General features: G+C 41.6%; 1 protein-coding gene and 10 non-coding genes across 11 annotated transcripts; 1 reads left to right on the top strand and 10 right to left on the bottom strand.

Moving 5' to 3' along the window:
- Positions 1-10: 10 nt before the first annotated feature.
- trnar-ucu (transfer RNA arginine (anticodon UCU)) lies at positions 11-102 on the bottom strand. The gene is given in 2 exon segments: positions 11-46; positions 66-102. It is a non-coding gene; the product is annotated as a tRNA-Arg (tRNA).
- Positions 103-267: 165 nt separating this feature from the next.
- trnar-ucu (transfer RNA arginine (anticodon UCU)) lies at positions 268-359 on the bottom strand. The gene is given in 2 exon segments: positions 268-303; positions 323-359. It is a non-coding gene; the product is annotated as a tRNA-Arg (tRNA).
- Positions 360-648: 289 nt separating this feature from the next.
- On the bottom strand, positions 649-740 carry trnar-ucu (transfer RNA arginine (anticodon UCU)). The gene is given in 2 exon segments: positions 649-684; positions 704-740. It is a non-coding gene; the product is annotated as a tRNA-Arg (tRNA).
- Positions 741-1,603: 863 nt separating this feature from the next.
- On the bottom strand, positions 1,604-1,695 carry trnar-ucu (transfer RNA arginine (anticodon UCU)). Its single transcript is given in 2 exon segments — positions 1,604-1,639; positions 1,659-1,695. It is a non-coding gene; the product is annotated as a tRNA-Arg (tRNA).
- A 211-nt stretch (positions 1,696-1,906) lies between these two features.
- trnar-ucu (transfer RNA arginine (anticodon UCU)) lies at positions 1,907-1,998 on the bottom strand. The gene is given in 2 exon segments: positions 1,907-1,942; positions 1,962-1,998. It is a non-coding gene; the product is annotated as a tRNA-Arg (tRNA).
- Positions 1,999-2,330: 332 nt separating this feature from the next.
- Positions 2,331-2,422, bottom strand: trnar-ucu (transfer RNA arginine (anticodon UCU)). Its single transcript is given in 2 exon segments — positions 2,331-2,366; positions 2,386-2,422. It is a non-coding gene; the product is annotated as a tRNA-Arg (tRNA).
- Positions 2,423-2,646: 224 nt separating this feature from the next.
- On the bottom strand, positions 2,647-2,738 carry trnar-ucu (transfer RNA arginine (anticodon UCU)). The gene is given in 2 exon segments: positions 2,647-2,682; positions 2,702-2,738. It is a non-coding gene; the product is annotated as a tRNA-Arg (tRNA).
- Positions 2,739-3,033: 295 nt separating this feature from the next.
- On the bottom strand, positions 3,034-3,125 carry trnar-ucu (transfer RNA arginine (anticodon UCU)). The gene is given in 2 exon segments: positions 3,034-3,069; positions 3,089-3,125. It is a non-coding gene; the product is annotated as a tRNA-Arg (tRNA).
- Positions 3,126-4,614: 1,489 nt separating this feature from the next.
- trnar-ucu (transfer RNA arginine (anticodon UCU)) lies at positions 4,615-4,706 on the bottom strand. Its single transcript is given in 2 exon segments — positions 4,615-4,650; positions 4,670-4,706. It is a non-coding gene; the product is annotated as a tRNA-Arg (tRNA).
- Positions 4,707-4,899: 193 nt separating this feature from the next.
- Positions 4,900-4,991, bottom strand: trnar-ucu (transfer RNA arginine (anticodon UCU)). Its single transcript is given in 2 exon segments — positions 4,900-4,935; positions 4,955-4,991. It is a non-coding gene; the product is annotated as a tRNA-Arg (tRNA).
- An 8,384-nt stretch (positions 4,992-13,375) lies between these two features.
- dharma lies at positions 13,376-14,639 on the top strand. Its single transcript, XM_070829306.1, has 3 exons — positions 13,376-13,685; positions 13,948-14,156; positions 14,520-14,639. The coding sequence occupies exons 1-3, from the start codon at positions 13,376-13,378 to the stop codon at positions 14,637-14,639; spliced, it is 639 nt and encodes a 212-aa protein (XP_070685407.1).
- The last annotated feature ends 5,377 nt before the right edge of the window (positions 14,640-20,016 follow it).

The following is a 20,016-nucleotide window of genomic DNA, read 5'->3' as shown; positions in this document are numbered from 1 at the left end:
CTATAACATCCGACTCTGGTGGGACTCGAACCCACAACCTTTGAATCACTTCTTCTGTGTTGATCTAGAAGTCCAATGCGCTGTCCATTGCGCCACAGAGCCTCTAAAGACCACCACAGTCATATTAGATCCTCAACTGGATGATTTATTAGAGTCTCACTTTCCAGAGACGGTCAAACAGGTCACTAAAAAGTGTTTGGATGATATAAGCCTCTTCTGAATATCAACCTCTACCTTCGGACCCCAACAATCAGGGTCTATAACATCCGACTCTGGTGGGACTCGAACCCACAACCTTTGAATAACTTTACCTGTATTAATCTAGAAGTCCAACACGCTGTCCATTGCGCCACAGAGACATGTATCTAGTACAGGACAGAAGATTTTCCAGCAGTAGAAGTACAAAATGGCATTAAATGGCCCACAGTGACCCACAGGCCGTCTGTAGTCATTGGGTTAAAGAAAAGGCTGATCACTGAAAGTTCGATCTATTGGGGACTATTTTCAGCAGTGGATTGATCCACACAGGTGATTCTCTAGTGAGCAGGCCAATTTATACTTGAGGTTTTGTTCACCAGTATTCTTAGATTTATGTTATCTCTGAATATCACCCTCTAGTGGTCCCCAACAATCAGGGGCTATAAAGCTCGACTCTGGTGGGACTCGAACCCACAACCTTTGAATCTCTTCTTCTGTTTTTATCTAGAAGTCCAATGCGCTGTCCATTGCGCCACAGAGCCACATTTCATATCCTGCATCTTACATGTGTGTCTCACAAAGTCAGAGTGTTTCTCCACGTCCAGGATGAACCTCTGGTCGCCTGAGGTGTTAAAAACCCTCTGAGTGGCTGACGTCTGGTGTGCTGCTGGAATATACCACTGAAAGCCTGCACGGGGGCTTTTATTGTGAAAAACCGAGTGGATTCTCTTCGCTGTGTTGCTTGGCGCGGTCCGGATGTATCTTCAGACGGGTTTTTAGGCTCAAGATTTGAATACTGAGGGTTGGAGTCCCACCAGAGACGACACACACCCATAATGTGCTGCTGTAAACATGTAAATATGCAAAACACACACACACACACACACACACACACACACACGGCGGGCAGACACAATAAACATGTCTGTTTTTGTATGTAAATGAGTTCACACACACACGCCGTGCCATAGATTGGTGCAGTGACTTTATCTCTATGTAATTATGTAAATGAGGCCTGTTGTTGTAGGACGGTTACGTAAGCGCCGTATTTCAAAAAGAGGTTTAGCAGGAAATTACATAAGACGCTGGTTCTGGGGCTATTTACAGCCGTGGTGAGCGGCGCTCTGCCGAGACAATCGCACCGAGACGAGACAATGCAGCGCTGCGAGTAAAGAGGGAATTGAACAGCAGACAACGAGCCCAAGGAGCTGGTAGATTTAGGTCTGTGGCTGCTTTGTTCATCAGTCATTTGGAAGTTCACTTCCCGTGTGGTTTTCAGCTGAGAGAAGACTATTAGAAGACATTATAGCATGAGATGATTAATTCCTACAGATTCCACCTTTTCTCACCTCTGAATATCAACCTACTGCTCCTTTGGTCTCCAACAATCAGGGTCTATAACATTCGACTCTGGTGGGACTCGAACCCACAACCTTTGAATCTCTTCTCCTGTTTTAATCTAGAAGTCCAATGCGCTGTCCATTGCGCCACAGAGCCTCTGAAGACCCTGTCAGTCGTATTAGATCATCAGCTGGATGATTTATTTAAGGAGTCTCACTTTCCAAAGACGGCCAGACAGGACACAGAACTAAAAAACTGTATAAATAAAACTTGTTTGGAAGAAGTTTTAGCATGAAAGGATTAATTCCACCTTTTCTCAAAGCTGAATATGAACCTTTGGTCTCCAACAATCAGGGTCTATAACATTCGACTCTGGTGGGACTCGAACCCACAACCTTTGAATCACTTCGTCTGTGTTTATCTAGAAGTCCAATGCGCTGTCCATTGCGCCACAGAGCCTCACGTTTTGGGTCCTGTATCTCCCATGTGTGTCGGGTATTAAACACCAGTGGGGGACAAATGACTTGAGATGTGGGGAGTAGAAGTATAAAATGGCATCAAATGGCCTCATCCACAGTCTGTCTGTATTTATTGGGTTAAAAAAACAGGCTGCTAAAACAGCTGAGCACTGAAACTTTTATTGGGGACTACTTTCGGAGGTGGATTAATCCAAATCTCGTTCTCCAGTGAGTATTTAGTGGAGCTGAACGTAGGAAGCACACTAAGTATTTAGGTTATGTTTCATCTCTGAGTATCAACCTTTGGTTCCTCTTATTCAGGGTCTATAACATCGACTCTGGTGGGACTCGAACCCACAACCTTTGAATCTCTTCTCTTGTGTTCATCTAGAAGTCCAATGCGCTGTCCATTGCGCCACAGAGCCTCTGAAGAACATTTCAGTCGTATTAGATCATCAGCTGGATGATTTATTTAAGGAGTCTCACTTTCCAAAGACGGTCAGACAGGACACAGACATAAAAAACTGTGTCACTAAAAACTCTTTGGAAGACGTGAGTTTGCTTGTTATAGCATGAGATGATAACTTCCACATTCTCTCATAGCTGATATCAATCTCCACTGCTCCCCAACAATCAGGGTCTATAACATCGACTCTGGTGGGACTCAAACCCACAACCTTTGAATCTCTTCTTCTGTGTTTATCTAGAAGTCCAATGCGCTGTCCATTGCGCCACAGAGCCTCACGTTTGGGATCCTGTATCTCATATGTGTGTTGGGTATTAAACACCAGTGGGGGACAAATGACTTGAGCTGTGGGGAGTAGAAGTACAAAATGGCATCAAATGGCCTCATCCACAGTCTGTCTGTATTTATTGGGTTAAAAGAAAAAGTTAGCTAACTGAAAGTTTTATCTATTGCAGACTATTTTCAGCGATGTGATTCTAGTAAGCAGGACAATCCATACTTAATCATTTATAGATTTCACTCATACCTCCACTGATCCTTTGGTTCCTCTTATTCAGGGTCTATAAGATCCGACTCTGGTGGGACTCGAACCCACAACCTTTGAATCTCTTCTCCTGTTTAGATCTAGAAGTCCAATGCGCTGTCCATTGCGCCACAGAGCCTCTGCATGTCCAACATTAAACACCAGTGGGGGAAGAACTGATTGACTGTTGGACTGTAAGTAAAAGTATAAAATTATTATAGAAAGATGCAGAGGATCATTAAATGACTGGTTAGGCTCAGTTAAAGTTTAGTTAGCCAGAGTTTAGGCTGAGATGTGGTGGAAACACAGATTTACTGCTGTGTCTCTTCAGTCCTCCAGAATATTTGAGGGTTTTAGAGGTTTGGAGGAAGAAAATAAAACTACCGGTCAGGTTCTGTTTCACATCTGCTCGTCTTAGTGTGTCAGATAAAAGTGGAAAACACTCCCACTGCCATCGAAAAGGTCCGATTTGGCGCCAGAGGTCGGGAAATGCACACACACACACACACACACACACACACACACACACACACACACACACAAGTGATTACTTAAGTCACTTTTGAGGTATTTTGACCTTAATCTTAAACCACTGACCCAAAAAATCAGCTTTTTGTCCCTTATTGCACAAACCATCCCCGATCAACTGGTGTTCAGTCTGGTGTGTGTTCCTGAAAGTGACACACACACACACACACACACACACACACACACACACACACACACACACACACACAACGTGCAGCTCATGTACTAATGTACATTTAAACAAAAGAAGAGGATGAAGGGAGCAGAGTTCAAATTCAGTTGTGCAGATTCTGAGTGTGTGTGTGTTAAAGAAAGACGTGGGTGTGGCGTACCGATGGCTAAAGGGGTCCCGCCGCCTGATTGGTCAGTTTGGGGGTACATAAGGCGCCCCGATAGGCCGGTTTGCGTCACAATAGGAGCTGTGATTGGCTGACAGGTGGACAATGGCCGTGTCATTGGTCGGTCCAGAGAACAAAAGGCTGTTTGAGCGTCGAGGCGGAAAGGTGATGAGGTCAGTGTGTGTGTGTGTGAGTGAGTGTGTGTGTGAGTGTGTGTGTGTGTGTGTGTGTGTGTGTGTGTGTGTGAGTGTGAGTGTGTGTGTGTGTGTTTGTGTGTGTGTGTGTGTGTGTGAAATAAAATATTTTGAAAATCGAATTTTGTACTCGTCATTATTTTCCCACAAATCAGCCTGTGAGTAACAAAACCAATGAATTAAAATCAGACAGACAGACAGACAGACAGGTAGATAGATAGATAGATATGCAAAATAAACTCTGAAAAAGAAATGTGCTGAAGTGTAAAGGGACAAACCGTAGTGCAGTTCTGATATCGGTGTTATCAGATATTCCAGCAGCTGATTCTGACCCTGAGACTTCCCCCTGTGTTCTGTTCTCTGTTTGAAAAACTTAAAACGTCCTTAACTGTTTATTTACCGTATAAATAACCGTTTTGTTCACACTGAAGCTTCAAACAAGAATTCACAAAGAGAACTGGATATTAAAGGTGCTCAGTGACACATGAAGCCAAGAAAGGTCGACTTCCTGGACATGAAAGTACGTCATGGTGTACCTGCGTTTTGGGCCTAGAAATGTCTATAACATCGACTCTGGTGGGACTCGAACCCACAACCTTTGAATCTCTTCTCCTGTGTTCATCTAGAAGTCCAATGCGCTGTCCATTGCGCCACAGAGCCTCTGAAGAGCAACTCAGCCATATTAGGTCTAAAGGAGTTCTAAGGTCGGACAAACAGGCCACAAAAATAAAAAAATCGTATAACTTGGATGATAAAATCCTGATTGTTTTAGCAGGAGATGATTAATTCCTCCTTTTCCCACCTCTGAACATCAACCTCTACTTTGGTCTCCAACAATCAGGGTCTATAACATCGACTCTGGTGGGACTCGAACCCACAACCTTTGAATCTCTTCTCCTGTGTTCATCTAGAAGTCCAATGCGCTGTCCATTGCGCCACAGAGCCTCATGCAGCAAACCTTGACTCTCATCCAACACCTTGATCTTCATGTTTTTCCTACTTAAGGAACCTTTAAAGGTGATGGGAGAGAGGAGGATGATGGGAAAACAACTCCCTCCATTAAGGACGCACTGAGAGCACTAGAGAGCTCCTCCAGCGACAGACTTTTTATTATCGCCACCTTCTTCTTCTTTTATAATATTTTAGTGTATTGTCTCTATTTCTATACTTCATCTGTCTAAACTGTACGTATATTTATATTTTCTTTTCTCCTCCTGTCTGCAGTACCGTTGTAAATTTCCCCATCTTGGCTCTAATAAAGGAATATCTTATCTTATCTTATCTTATCTTAAATTTAAAAAAAATTCTCTTTGCGTGGAAAGTCTCCTGGACTGTTTCCACCAAAGGGATGCTGGGTAATGTAGTGAAGTAAGTATTTATTTAGGGTTACAGAACTGCAGCTACTAAACTTTTTCATTATTTTGTTCTTTAACGTATAAAATGTTTTAAAAAAATAATAATTTAAAATGCTAATAAAGCTACCAGGACTCCAAGAAAGAGAAAAACAATTGTGACAAACAAATAATTAGTATTTTCCTCCTAAGTTTGAGTTTCCTGAGCTAACTAGTGAGTTAGCATCATGCTAAAGTAGCAAGATCACCACAAAGGCACAATCACGTGTCAATGAAACCAAACCTCCACAGAACAAATATGCATCTGATGAATATTTAACCAGAAAACACTGTAGCTCCGCCCACTGACGGTTTAATTCAGCCAATAGCATCTTTAGCAGTGATGCTAATGCTATCACAGACACTCTGCAGCCTCAGCGGTTTTAGCTCGGTCAACCGTGCTGAACGCCGTCGCTTAAGCCAAGCAATGCATCTGTCATCGGCTAATCCTCCACGACGACTCCAGAGCATCTTCTCGCCTCCTGAGAGCTGAGAGCGGCTGCTGCTGCTCGGTCCAGGCGCCGCTTGAGCTCAGTCCGCTGAGTTAAGCCACTGCAAAGGGCAAAGGGAGCGTCACACGAGGACTGTGCCCACTTGGCTCTTTAGCTTCTTACACCCAAGTGAGGTTAATCAGCCGTTAAAAGCACCACGCGCACCATCTGAGGAGGCCTGCTGCTTCGCTCCGTGGCAGACAAAACCCAAAGGAAGGCAATGAGCCGTTTGAATACACGCCAGACCTCTCAGAAACACGCCGAGCTGTGGTTACCGACATCCAGCTGAGGTCAAGCAGCACAGCACTGTGTAAAACAGACAACTAGCAAACTTTTAGCTCTTGTGGATGCAGAGGGAAACTTTGGTATGTTAAATTGGGTGTTTTGAGGTAAAATCACTGTTTTTGTGAATGGAGTCTGGTGTGTGTGCAGAGAGCGTAGTTTATTTGTGATACTGTGTGTTACACAAATATTTTATTGGATCCAAACAAACCCTTTTAAACACAGATAATACAAATAAACTAACAGATCCAGGCGGCAGTAGACCAGCAGCTCCCATGTAAAATCCCTGTTTTAGTGAATGTAGTCTGGTGTGTGTGCAGAGAGCGATATAACGGCTGTTTGTGGTTAAACCAAAAGGATCTTCCAGGTCTCTCTCTGTAGGGATCCTTTCCATGATGCTGACAGACAGAAAAACAACAACAAAAAGTAAAAACAAGAAAAAGATTCCTCCTTTGTGCTCACCTGGATGGCAGCAGAAAACCAGGAACTCCTGTGTTCTGCTGGGTAAAATTGCTGTTTTTGTGAATGGAGTCTGGTGTGACCCGTCCAGCCAGCCAAACCTCCTCCCTACATGGACTTTTTACTCAACGTCACCCGACTGACCCTAAATCTTTCTGTTCTATCAAATCTCCGTCGCTCTTTTCGGTTCACAGATCTTTAGTTTCTGTTTCTACATCCACTGTTGTTCTGGATCAACATGTTTTCTGTCTTTATTTAGTCTCTTCTGATGAACAACATGTCTTCTGGAACCTTTTAGCTGAGGTTGGACACATTTTAGGGACATGAAGAAGAAGAAGATCCTCCAAGAAATAACATTATAGTATTTAGTAGTATTAACAGACGCACTAACATGTTGATGGGTTTGACTATTTCATGGGATTTGTCATCAATAATAAGAAATATAGAATATAAAAGACATTATTCTTCCAGATCTGTTAATAAATCCATGTCTGAGTTACTCAAAATGTCCAAACCTCTTCGGCCTCGTCCTGTTTTTTGGTCTCTTGTGGCAGAAAGCAGACTTCAGCGTTCACGTCTGTGGGAACCCGAGGGTGCGTTTGATTCATCAGAGGGAGTGAAGGGGGAGAAAACTATGGGAGTGAAGGGGGAGAAAAAAAAATCCTGCAGAACTGAGTTAAATCAAGCGCGCCTGAAGAGCGCTCACATTATTCAGAGAAAGACTTCTGTACCGCCTCAGGTGAGGAGCAGCACGGCGGGGGTGTGTGTGTGTGTGTGTGTGTGTGTGTGTGTGTGTGTGTGTGTGTGTGTCTCCTGTGGGCTATGCAGAGCAGTGAAGGTCGGACAGTTGTCTAATGACTGTCTAGAGCGTGTGTGTGTGTGTGTCTTTGTCTGAGACACACACACACACACACACACACACACACATTATCTTCAAATGATCTTACATTATGATATCACAGGTAGAAACAGGTGTGAGGGAGAGGAAATGGGCGAGTCCCATTGAGAATGAATGGGGTGCTGGTGAGAGAGAGAGAGAGAGGCTGAAGGGCTGAATGGAAGATGAGTGGATGGAAAGATAAAAGAGAGAGAGAGGCTGTGGAGACATTACATAATGGTTTTATGTGTGCGCTCTGCCGCCTGCAGCGCCTCCTGCTGGCCACTCCGACAAACTGCAGCTGAGCCTGACAGCTGTGAACATTCAGGGTCATTGTTGTTGTTACGTAAGCGGGAGGCCGAGAGGCTGAGACCCAGTCAGAAAGTAGGTTCAGCCTCCAGGAGCATCATCGCCACATGAGGAAGAGGAGGGAAAAGAGGTCTTCGTGCATCCAAACAGGTTTTAGCCTTCTAAAAAAAGAGGAATCACCACTTTACCGCACTGTCAGACGGCCTGACGTGGATCTGAAGCTGGTCTCCCTCCAAAGCCACCAGACTCCATTGACAAAAACACTGATTTTACCTCACAGGACACAGGAGCCGCTGCTGCTGTGGTGATTTAAATGGTTCGGATGAGTTTGACAGTTTGGCGGGTCGTCGGCTGATTCGGGTCACCTGGTCTCACCTATAAACCTCTTATTCAAGAGATTCAAGATTCAAAACCTTTATTTGTCACATACACAGTTACACTTAGTATAATGAGATAAGAGTTTAGAGAAATATACATAAAGATAGAGATAAATAGATAAATAAATTAATCAACCTTATTGGTTAACTTTTTAAAAATCTCTCTGGTTTTTATGGAAAATGTGAGCAGGAAGAGAAAAGTGGAGGCTCGTGTGGGAGTTGAACCAGATGTGGTGAAGGTTAGTTAGTCTCAGTGTGACCAAGAAGGAAATGATTAGTATTGATTAACTATTTGGTTTGTGTTTTTTTTTTTTCAGTTTGTGGGTGAGATTATTATTCATACTGGTCTGAGGCTTCTTATTGGTTCCTCCGGTGGATCTGATTGGATCTGGTTCTGTTGTCTCTGAATCGTTTTTCTGTTTCAGGTGTCAAAGTGGAGCTGATTACACTCACCTGGTCTTAACCGGTCCCCCTTCCTGCAGCTGGAATCCAGCCTGCTTCGTCTCTCTTTGGACTGAGTTTAGGACAAATCTCTTTCATGGAGTCTAAAATCTTGATTCAGGAAGTCTTCTGTCGGCCTGCAGGAGGTCACATGACTAACAGATCCCCCTTATGACATCACGAGGGGAAAAATGGAGCCGGGAGAAAAGTTAATGTTAAAAAGTGCATTTTGCATAATTATGGGACCTTTTTATGTTCTTTTATTTCTTTTATTCAGTCTGTTTTTTTATCTTTACACCCTTTTATCTGCTCATTTGTAAAAACTCTTTGAATTGCAGGTGTGAATGAACTGTGCTGATCCTGAAAAACACATTAAAGGTGATAAAGGTGATCTGGGAGTGAGCTGCTGTTCACGATATTGTTTGATATTCTGTCTACAAACCTTTAAACTAGGACTGAAGATCACCACCTCTCTCAGTAAACATGTAAAAACGCTCTGTTAACTTTCGCCCCCGTTTGTGATGTCACAAAGCCTCGTGCTGGTCTTAAAGAGACAGGAGCTAAAAAAAGAAAACGGAGCTGTATGCTCATGAGAAAAATAATGTGTTTCCTGGACTTTACAGCATGTAAACATATTGATGGACACAGGAAAATGTGCGTAACGTCTCCTTTAACTCCCAAAGTGACCAGAACTAACAGGTTAACGGAAGCTAATGATGTTTTTGGGGCGTTTTGAGGGAGGATGGCGGTGTCTCTCTGTGTGCCGGCTCGACAAATACTGGATGGATTACTTTGAAATATGCTCTAAACTTCAGTGATCCTCTGAGTTGTGGCCTAAAGCTGCCAAACGAGGCCGGTTAGAAGCGTTCGGACCAGAAACACTCATTTTAACATTCAGCTGCTCGCTCAGTTAAACCCGGCGAGGTGAGGAGCTGCTCTCGCTCTCGGCTCTGAGCCAGAGCAGATTACAAAACCGAGTCAATACGGAGCTTTAAACCCGTGCGTGATTAATTCTGAAAACCATCCAACTCCAGGAGAGTCGATTCTTCCAAACGCCTCCCGATGTGAGCCCGCGGGGTGAGCCGCCTCAGTCACTACCTAAACTCCTAATAGCTTCAGAGGGCCGACCGGAGTAATCTTCCTCTTCCTCACCGAGATCTGGATCAGCTGATCTGACCGGTGGGCAGAGGGAGGGAGGGAGGGAGGAGAGAGAGACGGGGAGAGTCTCTCTCTCTCTCTTTTTATTGACTCATACTATCAATAATTAATCTCTATTACTCCCAACGTTATTCCCTCCCTCACCCCGTCCTCAGAGGGTTCAGGTCACCGCTGGGTTACAGACTCAAACCTCCTCCTGTCTGTCTGTCTGTCTGTCTGTCTGTCTGTCAGTCAGTCTGTCTGTCTGTCTGTCTGTCTGTCTGTCTGTCTGTCTGTCAGTCAGTCTGTCAGTCAGTCTGTCAGTCTGTCAGTCTGTCTGTCTGTCTGTCAGTCAGTCAGTCAGTCTGTCAGTCAGTCTGTCTGTCTGTAAGTCTGTCTGTCTGTCAGTCAGTCAGTCAGTCAGTCTGTCAGTCAGTCAGTCAGTCTGTCAGTCAGTCTGTCTGTCTGTCTGTAAGTCTGTCTGTCTGTCAGTCAGTCAGTCAGTCAGTCTGTCAGTCAGTCAGTCTGTCTGTCTGTCTGTCAGTCAGTCAGTCAGTCTGTCAGTCAGTCTGTGTCAGTCAGTCAGTCAGTCTGTCAGTCAGTCTGTGTCAGTCAGTCAGTCAGTCAGTCAGTCAGTCAGTCAGTCAGTCAGTCTGTCAGTCAGTCTGTGTCTGTCAGTCAGTCTGTCTGTCTGTCAGTCAGTCAGTCCATGTCTCCACTGTAGGACCAAATACAGCCACAAACAGCCGTTCTATCGCTCTCTGCACACACACCAGACTACATTCACTAAAACAGAGATTTTAGAGAACAGGACACAGGAGCTGCTGGTCTGCTGCTGCCTCCATCAGTTGGTTTATTTGTGTTATTTTGTGTAACACAGATCTTGTGTTGGATCTGAACAAACCCTTTAAAACACCAAAATCACACTGTAACACAAACAAACTAACTAACTGAGACAGCGACAGACCAGGAGCACCTTTGTAAAATTACTGTTTTTGTCAATGGAGTCTGGTGTGTTTGCAGAAACTGATAAAGTGTCTTTATGATGTTTTCAGACACGTAGAATAACAATCTTCAAAGCCACCAGACTCCATTGACAAAAACAGTAAAGAGAATAAAGACAATGTTCAATTCACATTCTTTGAATTAATTGTTGGCATAATTATGTCCTCAAATTTGACTAAAAGGAAGAAGAGAACACAGAAGAACAGCCTAATAGAGTAAATAAATGATGAATTAATAATTATAGACTTTATTTTTTAACTCTAACACATGATTTTACCAAACATATTATTATATAAAGTGACTTCCTACCTGAGGAACAAACATATAAACTAAACTAATATTTCTTTTCTCTCTGTTTGACTGAAATGTTGCTGCTCTTTAATCTGCAGCCTGAGGACGCTTGATAATCTGCGGTTGTTTCCTTTAACTCGTTTCATGGCTGTTAGTGATCGATCAGATCAGAGGGACTTTAAAGAGAGGGCACCTATTGATCTGCCATTGATCGCCCATTGATCTCCGTCAAACACAAGCTCCTGTTTCATGGTTTTAAGTGTTAAAGGAGCTCAATGCTCAAATATTTTAATTATTCTAGTTTAAATTTGAATAACAGCACAAAGAATAAAGTCAATAAAACCTTTAAATTGATTAAAACGACCTGATATAAGACAGTATTTTGCTTTGTTTCTATATAAAGTACTTATACTACACACATAAAGTTCTTTCCAGATGTATTTTTATTATTTTCAAAGCTTCTGTGATGTGACGATGATCCCGTGTGATGTTCAAACTCTCCGGTTTCACTGAAACATCAAGAGATGTTCTTATAGGGGCCTTTGAAGAATAATCATTAATGGCACTGATGTCGTGCTGCTGCTGCTGCCAAACTATTTACATGGAAAATAACATAACATCAGGTCAAACTGCAGAAAAAATAATGAAACTGACACATATATATTCAGTTTGCTTGGACATTTGATTATATATATATTAAAATATGTCATTATGTCTCTAAATAATCTCTTAAAAATAATAAACAGGCTTAAATTTACCAGCTGAATAAAAAATAATATAACATTTTACCACAGCATGAATTCTATTTCTTTACTTCTGTCTTTATTTAGTTTAATTTAATTTAATCTTGTTTTTAATGTATTATTATTTTGGTTTTATATTTTGTATTCTCTCTGTTCTACTTTCACTGTTATTTTATTTTATTTTATCATTATTTTAGGATTTTATTTCACTTTAGTGTCTCCGTTTTATGCAGTTTTATCCTTTAAATCCTTCCTGATTTATGGGCTCCTGAAATAAATAAACAGTTTTAAACCATCATTGTTTTTTTGTTTGAGATAAATGATGATTTTATGTCCCAGGATTCATTGCTGTAGATTAAAACACTTAAGTGGAGTCGGTTTATTTTACTGAGCTAAAGGATCTGAATCCTGTTTTTATTTTATATTTTTAACCATTTTAACGATTCTTCTTCTTCTTCTTCATCTTTTTATTATTATTATTATTAGTTTATAATCAAACTCCGGCTGCAGCAGGTGGATGGAGGCAGCAAACACCACCAGCGACACCTGGTGGACATAAACACACACTGCAGATTCTTCCTCCTCCTCCTCCTCCTCTTCCTCCTCTTGGTGTCTGAACTTGTGATGACAAACAGGAAATAAACATCAGAAAGCAGAAACAACAAAAGTTTGTAACCAGGAAATAAACTGGAAATTTTTTCTTTTTATTATTTAATTACACTTTTAATTCCTAATAACCAGAAAACATTCGGTATATTTTAACGTCCCTCTAACTATTCATTTATTTTTATTTTTTATTCACCTGATGATATAACTCAGAGAAAGAAGTACAAAATAAAATGCATACAAATAAATCCACATATATTAATCTATACTATACTAATCTATATATAGTCAATTATTTGTATTATTGTAACTGAAAAATAATAATAATAATAATAATAATAAATTAATTAACTGTGAGACTGTATCTGCAGAGAAAATATAATCTATATTTAAAAGAACTTGTGGGCTAAATTAAAAAGATTTAATATGAAAGTTTCTCTAGAAAATAATCAACATCCAAATACACTGAAAACAATAGAACAGAATTAATTCTATTATTATTATTATTATTATTGTGTGTTTGTTGAATTCTCTCTATTTTATTTCTTTTATTTTCCATCTTTGTGTGACATGAACGTGTTTCAGTGTTTTTGTTTGAGCTGCTTCACAAATAAAGTTCATCACTGGATCAAAATCATTATTGTTCTGTTTCTCATTGATCTCTAATTGTTACTGAACCAGTGATGGTTTCAGCTGTTTGAAGCTGAATGAGGAGATTAAATGAACAAACGACTGATTCCAAATAAAGAAGAAACAGTTTCCATCTTCGTCCCATCAAAGAGTTCAAGGAGTCAAATCAAAGTCCTGATTTCCTCTCATGTCTCATCGGCCTCATTAGCATTTCACAGAGCTCGTGGACTCTTTAAAACCTGGACCCGGAGGCCTCAGAGGCCACAGCAGCTTCTCCTTCTTCTCTCATCATGGACGGAGGCAGAGTGTCGGACTTCAGCATCGAGCGCATCCTCGGTCACAAGCCGGAGGTGATGGAGGTCACACCGGACGGGTACCTGCGGGGGATCCCCGGCGGCTTCAGCCTGGACTCCGGGAGCCTCAGAGACCCTGCGCCGCTCCCGGTCCCGGTCCCGGTCCCGGTGCCTGCGGGCTGCCTGCAGTACCGGGGGATGCACTTTGGAGAGGCGCCGTTTTACCCGCACGGCTTCCATCCAGACTTCAGCAGCGTTTATCCAAACTCAGGAGTTTATGTGCACTTCAGCAGCCAAGACCCCGCAGGTAGGAACCAGGACACCTTTAACAGTCTCCTCTTGATCTAGATTTGTTTTAGTGTCAGGAATAAGGCAACTTTCATCAGTTTAAGTGGAAACTTTTAATACATTTTATGTATAAAGCACTTAAAGTTTAAACTTTTAGGAGCTTTTTAAATTTAATTTAAGTTAAAGGACAAAACCCTGCAGTTGAAGTTCACTTTAATCCACAGAAATAACAGAATATTCACTTTATTTACCCTAAAATTATTTACCTCCTTTCTTACCAGATGCGCAGTCGTTGGCTGGTTACCATGGTTACCACCAGGCCGGGGTGTCTGCGCAGTCTCAGCTGCGCCAGAAGTCCCGGATGAGGACGGTGTTCACCGACAGCCAGACCAAGAGGCTCGAGGCCCTGTTCGAGCTCACGGACTACCCGGCGGTGGAGGCGCGCGCCGAGGTGGCGCGGAGCACCGGGCTGAGTGAGGAGACCGTCAGGGTGAGTCACCGTGTGTGGGGTGGGGGGGGGCAGAGTGAGGGTTGGCGTGCGTAAAACCTCTCCAAGTGGCATTTTACGCATGACGCACAGATTCACCAAAGTGTCTTCTTCTGTTTTCTGGCCAATCAAGTCTGACTTTAGTCCTTTTACACAACATTTTGTTTAATTTGTTCACCTTAAAAAAACGTTATTGGGCTTTTAAAATTTAAAAAAATCTTCCAAAACGTTATTTGAAATGAAAAAATGTAATTTGGGTTTTCACATTTTCTCTAATTTTCGCCTTGTTTTATTTTAAATCTCCTGCTCACAGAACACCTTATTAAAACTCTTCCTCTTCCTCTTCCTCTCTCTCTGTGTCTCCAGGTTTGGTTTAAGAACCGCAGAGCCCGCAGGAAGCGGCAGCGCAGCGGCTCCAAGGTCAAATCCCCGTCCCCTCAGCGGGGCGCCGGAGCGGAGAAGATGCTCTTCACCTCCTTCCTCTGAGGCCTCTGAAGCCTCTGAGGCCTCTGAAGCCTCCTGTCCGGCTCCTCGGAGGTCAAACCACCTGCAGGGACTCAGGGGTCAAAGGTCAGCTCTCCCCTGAATGATGCATTCAGGAGCTGCTGGGAAACCGAGACACCCGAGACTTGAAACTCTGAAGCGTTTTAGAGGAGTTGTTCGTCCTGAGCTGCAGTTTAATCTCCACCGAATAGTTTAGTAGTTTTAAATTATTTTGTATTTCTGTGTAATTTATTGAAGTCGGTGTGTGAAAGACACACAAAGCAGCATTTGTAACCTCGAGTGGTCTAATTAAGAAATAAATGTAGGTATCACGAGACAAACTGAGTCCTGTGTTGGTTTTTATTTTTGCCTTTTTACAAACTGTGTATTTAAACAGATCCACTGCATCACATTTCTGATTAATCCTCTAGTTTCTCACACATTTCGATAAAATATTGATTATTTTTTCTCTTTTTGGGGGTTTGAACTATTAAAACTTGTGTTTTTAAACTGGACTCGTCACCATCTTTTATTTTTATAAAAGCTTGAGACCAACAGCGGTAGAATAAACACTTACAAGTCGTGTAACTACAGTCATGTTACTTGATTCTGATTGAATATCGATCAGAAGTGTTTTTGGTTATGACGCCACAGCGAAGCCGACCTTTGACCTTTGAGGAGGGATATACAAAGCTGCCTTGTGCATATTGATAATAAGATAATCTTCTCAGATATAGCATATTGATTACGGCCAAAATCTGATCAGGTCATTATCGACTCCACGTGTAATGAAATCAGACGTCGTGTTCACAAGACGCATCAAAAATATTTTGCAGACAATTAGACGATTTCACAAAGTGGCAGCTCAAATGAAATTTGAGGAGGAAATATTAATTGAATTATTGACTATCAGGTAAGAATCAATACTTCTCCCAGTGAGATGCTGACTGACAAGATGGTAGACGTGTCAGCTTGCTTTAAAACGGCTGAACTGAATTATTTACTCTAAATTATAGAACGTTACTTGTGAGGTTCCTCATGGCTCAGTATTGGGCCCATTATAGTTTCTGTTGTATATAAATTATATTTGAACGGTCTCTAATTTGCAGATAATCCAAAATGATCTTATTTTGGGTAGAATTTGAAATGATGTTTAGATACTTTTAGAGATCTTCTGAAAGTTTTCTTAAAGATTGATAAATAATCACACCTGCTGACAGAGACAATAATTTATGCTGTAAAACATAAATTATGTAAAAAAATAATAATATTCAATCACACTAGTGCATGAAACTGTGTTAAAGCTTCATTATAGCCACTGTAACTGTTTGTGTGATTACAGATCGACGGGAATTTCACTTTAAAAACCCGGAAAAAAAAGTAAAAGCGAAAGACAGGACGGGTAGAAAAACAACATCAAATTCTTTATTATATTCATAGAGTCACTGTTATTATTAGAAGCATTTCCATGCTGATGAGAAGAAGATACACATATTGAAAAACCCAAATCAGAAAATACTGAGAGAGAGCGAGAGAGAGAGAGAGAGAGAGAGAGAGAGAGAGAGAGCATGCAGTGAGTATCTGTTAGGATGAAGACGTCCGATGCTCGTTCTCCCCCGTTTCCTCTTTAACGTCCGTCGGCTTCACGTGTTTTTTGAAACAGGAGTTACGCACACATGGACTGTAACTGAGCACAAAGTAACACACACACACACACACTACAAAAACCGGAGAACAAAAAGTACACTTAGTGAAGTTATCAAAATATAGGCTATATACTGTATATTCTTAAGACGTATTAATGATAAAACAACCAGTGCTGAGTTAGTTTCTATGAGAATGAGTTCAACATTATATTCTCAGACACGTACACCGATCGATTATAGAGGATTTAAGGAGCGAAAACCGGTGATTGTGAATGTTTTAGCCTCTGAACTACAATCACACTCCTGCTGATCATTTTCCAAACCGTCCATCAGGTTTTAGTTCATTTCCTTCCATCCAGGCGGCCGTTTTCAAAAGTCTCGGTTAGTTTTTCTATTTTCTGAAGCACCGAACCACTACAAGGTGACCAGAAAGGTTTTGAATATTAAATATATTGAATTTTTCTTAGTCCTGCATTTGTCTGGAAGGTTTAAATCCAAGAAGCATCACGTTCTCACAAACAGCAGCTCGATCAGTGGCCTTAAATCCTGCAAACTGTAACGCTGAAGGTTTCACAATAACGCTTGCTTGCTGAGAAACTTTACACGTTGTAGACATGCAGGAAAGGACGACGTCAGGTGTCGCTCGCCTTCAGGGGAACGATAATAGGTTAGGTTTAGGAAAACGATTCATTGTTTGGGTTTAAATGCGAATTTAACTCCTGTAACTTAAAAATAACTCTGAACTGGTTTCAACAGGAAACAAACAGCATGACAGTGCTGTCTGACCCGTCCTTCTCACTCTTTATTTACGTCAACCGACTTTGACGTCATTTAAAAGACGTCACGTGAGAGGGGCGCATCCACAAACACAAACAACTCTGTGGACTTTTGACTGATGTGCAGGTAACTTGTTTATAGAGGGGAGCACTGTCATATATTATATTCTCAGATGCCACCAGGTGGAGCTGAGAAAGCTTCTGCAGCTTGTTTCACATTTTCATGCTGCCTGGAAATACTGGAATAAATCTAAAAACCAGAGGAAGAGCTTCAGAAGTGAGTCAGCAGAAAACAGTTTGTAGTTAAAACGCCAAAACAGACAAAACCAGCGTAATCCTTTAAATGGAGCCAAACTAATAGAAAATATGTGCTGAGGAAAGCTTGTGTAACATTTCGTTTGTTGTGAGATGGTTAACCGGTGACTCACTAGTGACACTTAGTGGCCAAACCAGAGAAAGCTCCACATTTACACAGCAGTAAGAACACTATGTTCAAACCAACAGAGGCTTCACTGGGACATATTGACTGTACTGTACGTTTACTGTACAAAGACAAACCTCACCATCACTGTGGTCCACTGACCTGACGTCTATGTTCACTTAGGATGAGAGAGTCGGCAGATCCCGACTCTGTGGAGCTTTAGCATCGAACGGCGCGCTGCATCGGCGCCATTTCTGACAAAAACACTTCCTGCATGTGGAGTTACTTTAGTTCATCAGGCTGTTTTTGTTCAGGTTTAGATGTGATGGCAGGGGAATGTAGCTAACAGCATGAATAGATAGGAAGGTAAAGCTGTGAGTCGTCTGCATATCGTATTAGCGTGACATCAAGATTCTCACATTTTCACGGACTTGTCTTGCAGAACATTTCAAGGGCAGTTTAAATAAGCCAGAGTTTGGCTAAAAAGTGCAGTTTGAGTCTGACTTCAGTTGGACCAAAGTGGAGAATCTGGACTTTTTGGAGCGATAACAGTCGACATGAAGTTGTTTTCGCTGTGTGCACAATTTCAGCTTCATCACATCCCTGAACAAAAGTGGAAATTGCAGGGATTATCATGCAGCAATACATTTTGGCCAATTGTGCCTAACTAGTCCTCGCTACCTGAACATACTTTAATTACAGTTTTCAGGAAGAATTCATGTCTGGAAAGCTGCCAAATTCCAGTGTTTTCCAAAAATGTAGAAACCCTGGATTTGCTAATTAACCGAGCCTTATTCCTAGTTTTTTTTTTCCATTTCTGTTCTTTACACCTCAACAGGATGAGCTGCAGACTGTCGCACCAAAAACACAACTCAACAGAAGTGCTACCAGGACAGGAGTTTGTTTTCAAAATGCCGTATCAGTGCTCCGTTCACCTATCAGGACTCTACATAACTCAACCTACAACTCGCCACAAAGCGTCAGGGTTGGACAAAGCACTACTTGCACCATGTGACCTTTCGTTGTCTCATTTTGCAGCGACGCTCCGTGCAAAGCTTTGAGTTTAAGCGAGAATGAAAAAGGTCCGATCACAGCCCGACTAAACGCAGCAGCTAAACTGAACACTAAACTGGTTATCGTGAGTATAATGTTGAAGCAGATTCCACGGGCACAAAAAGAACAGTTATCAATATCAGTGTGCAGGAGCAACCACGAAGTGTTTCCTCTAGCCGAGACCGCCGAGCGCAAAGACCAACTAAGAGAAACGCTCGAGTTCAGTCTGAACTCAGACACGACCAGAGCTGTTTCAGAGGCTGGATTCCAAAATTCAAGAACCAATTTGAGGATTTTACCAAAATTTCCATTATTTTTTAACACCTTTAAAAGGAAAGCGAACAGTCAGGTGAACCTTATTTTGAAAAACTGAAGAACTATGTCATCTGCATATAACCCAACAATTATAAAATCATTAAATCATAAAACCTAAAATTCTGCTAAAATGATTTTAGCCAATAATTTGTCAATTACATTTTTCTTTTTACAATAACAAGCTCACAGTTTGAATAGAGTTTCACAGCTCTGCTAACATGCGGTCACATCTTTGTTTGTTTTATGACCAAAATAAAATACAAAATTCCAGTAGAATCAAGTTTTTCTGGAGTTTTAAAACAAACCACATCCATCTGAACGAATGTAAATGTTCATGCACCTGATCTGTAAAACATGCAGTGACGTTTATAGACAGGTGTTTGGATTTCCACAGTTTGGTTCACGTAGTGTTTGTTTTAGCGTAAACGTTAGCTTTAGGATTCACTTGCTGTTGGCTCTTGAATTTCTGAATCCAGCAGTCAGTAAGGTCAGTAAACGTACCCTAACAGATTGATTTCTTGTACTCGTCTGGTTATTTTCTCGCCCTGAAAGCGTTCGAACGTTTCTTGTTTGGTGGTTTTTGAGCGGCGGCCTCGGCCATCGGAGTGTGAGCGTGTTCATCTCTCTGTATTAGTGTGCTTACAGAGTGTAAAGAGACATTAACACAGGAACCATTTCCACACAGAGATAGGTACACTGTTTACATATTGCTGTTTTCAGTTATGCACGTACTTCAAGAGAGATTTTAACATTAAGCACACACGTAGGTTTTAGATTAACTTTTTGTTTTGTCTTTTTCGCAGATGCTCACATTCACGAAACGTACCAAAGTCTTATTTAAATGGAGAAAGGAGGGACGAGAGAGGAGGGGAGGGAGAAAATAAGGAAGGAAAACGTGTACAGATATCGTGGACTCTCCGGAGAGTTCATCAAGGATTTAAATCTCTATATCGGGAAATGAAAAAGCTGTACGACTGATTATCGTCAACAAATATTCCAACTCTGAACTGATTAAATGTTATTTTAAAGCTGACACTGAGTTTAAACAAGCTTATTTTCATTAACGGCAGCAACACAAACACATTAATATCACATGCAGCGGGGCTGAAAACACTTTTAAGGTTTTTAAATTGCATCAAAACAAAAAAAAAAGAGTCATTGTTTTGGAT

Source organism: Pempheris klunzingeri, chromosome 4 (genome assembly GCF_042242105.1).
Source record: "Pempheris klunzingeri isolate RE-2024b chromosome 4, fPemKlu1.hap1, whole genome shotgun sequence".
NCBI classification, from domain to species: domain Eukaryota; kingdom Metazoa; phylum Chordata; class Actinopteri; order Acropomatiformes; family Pempheridae; genus Pempheris; species Pempheris klunzingeri.
This window is presented reverse-complemented; position numbering and strand designations above follow the sequence as displayed.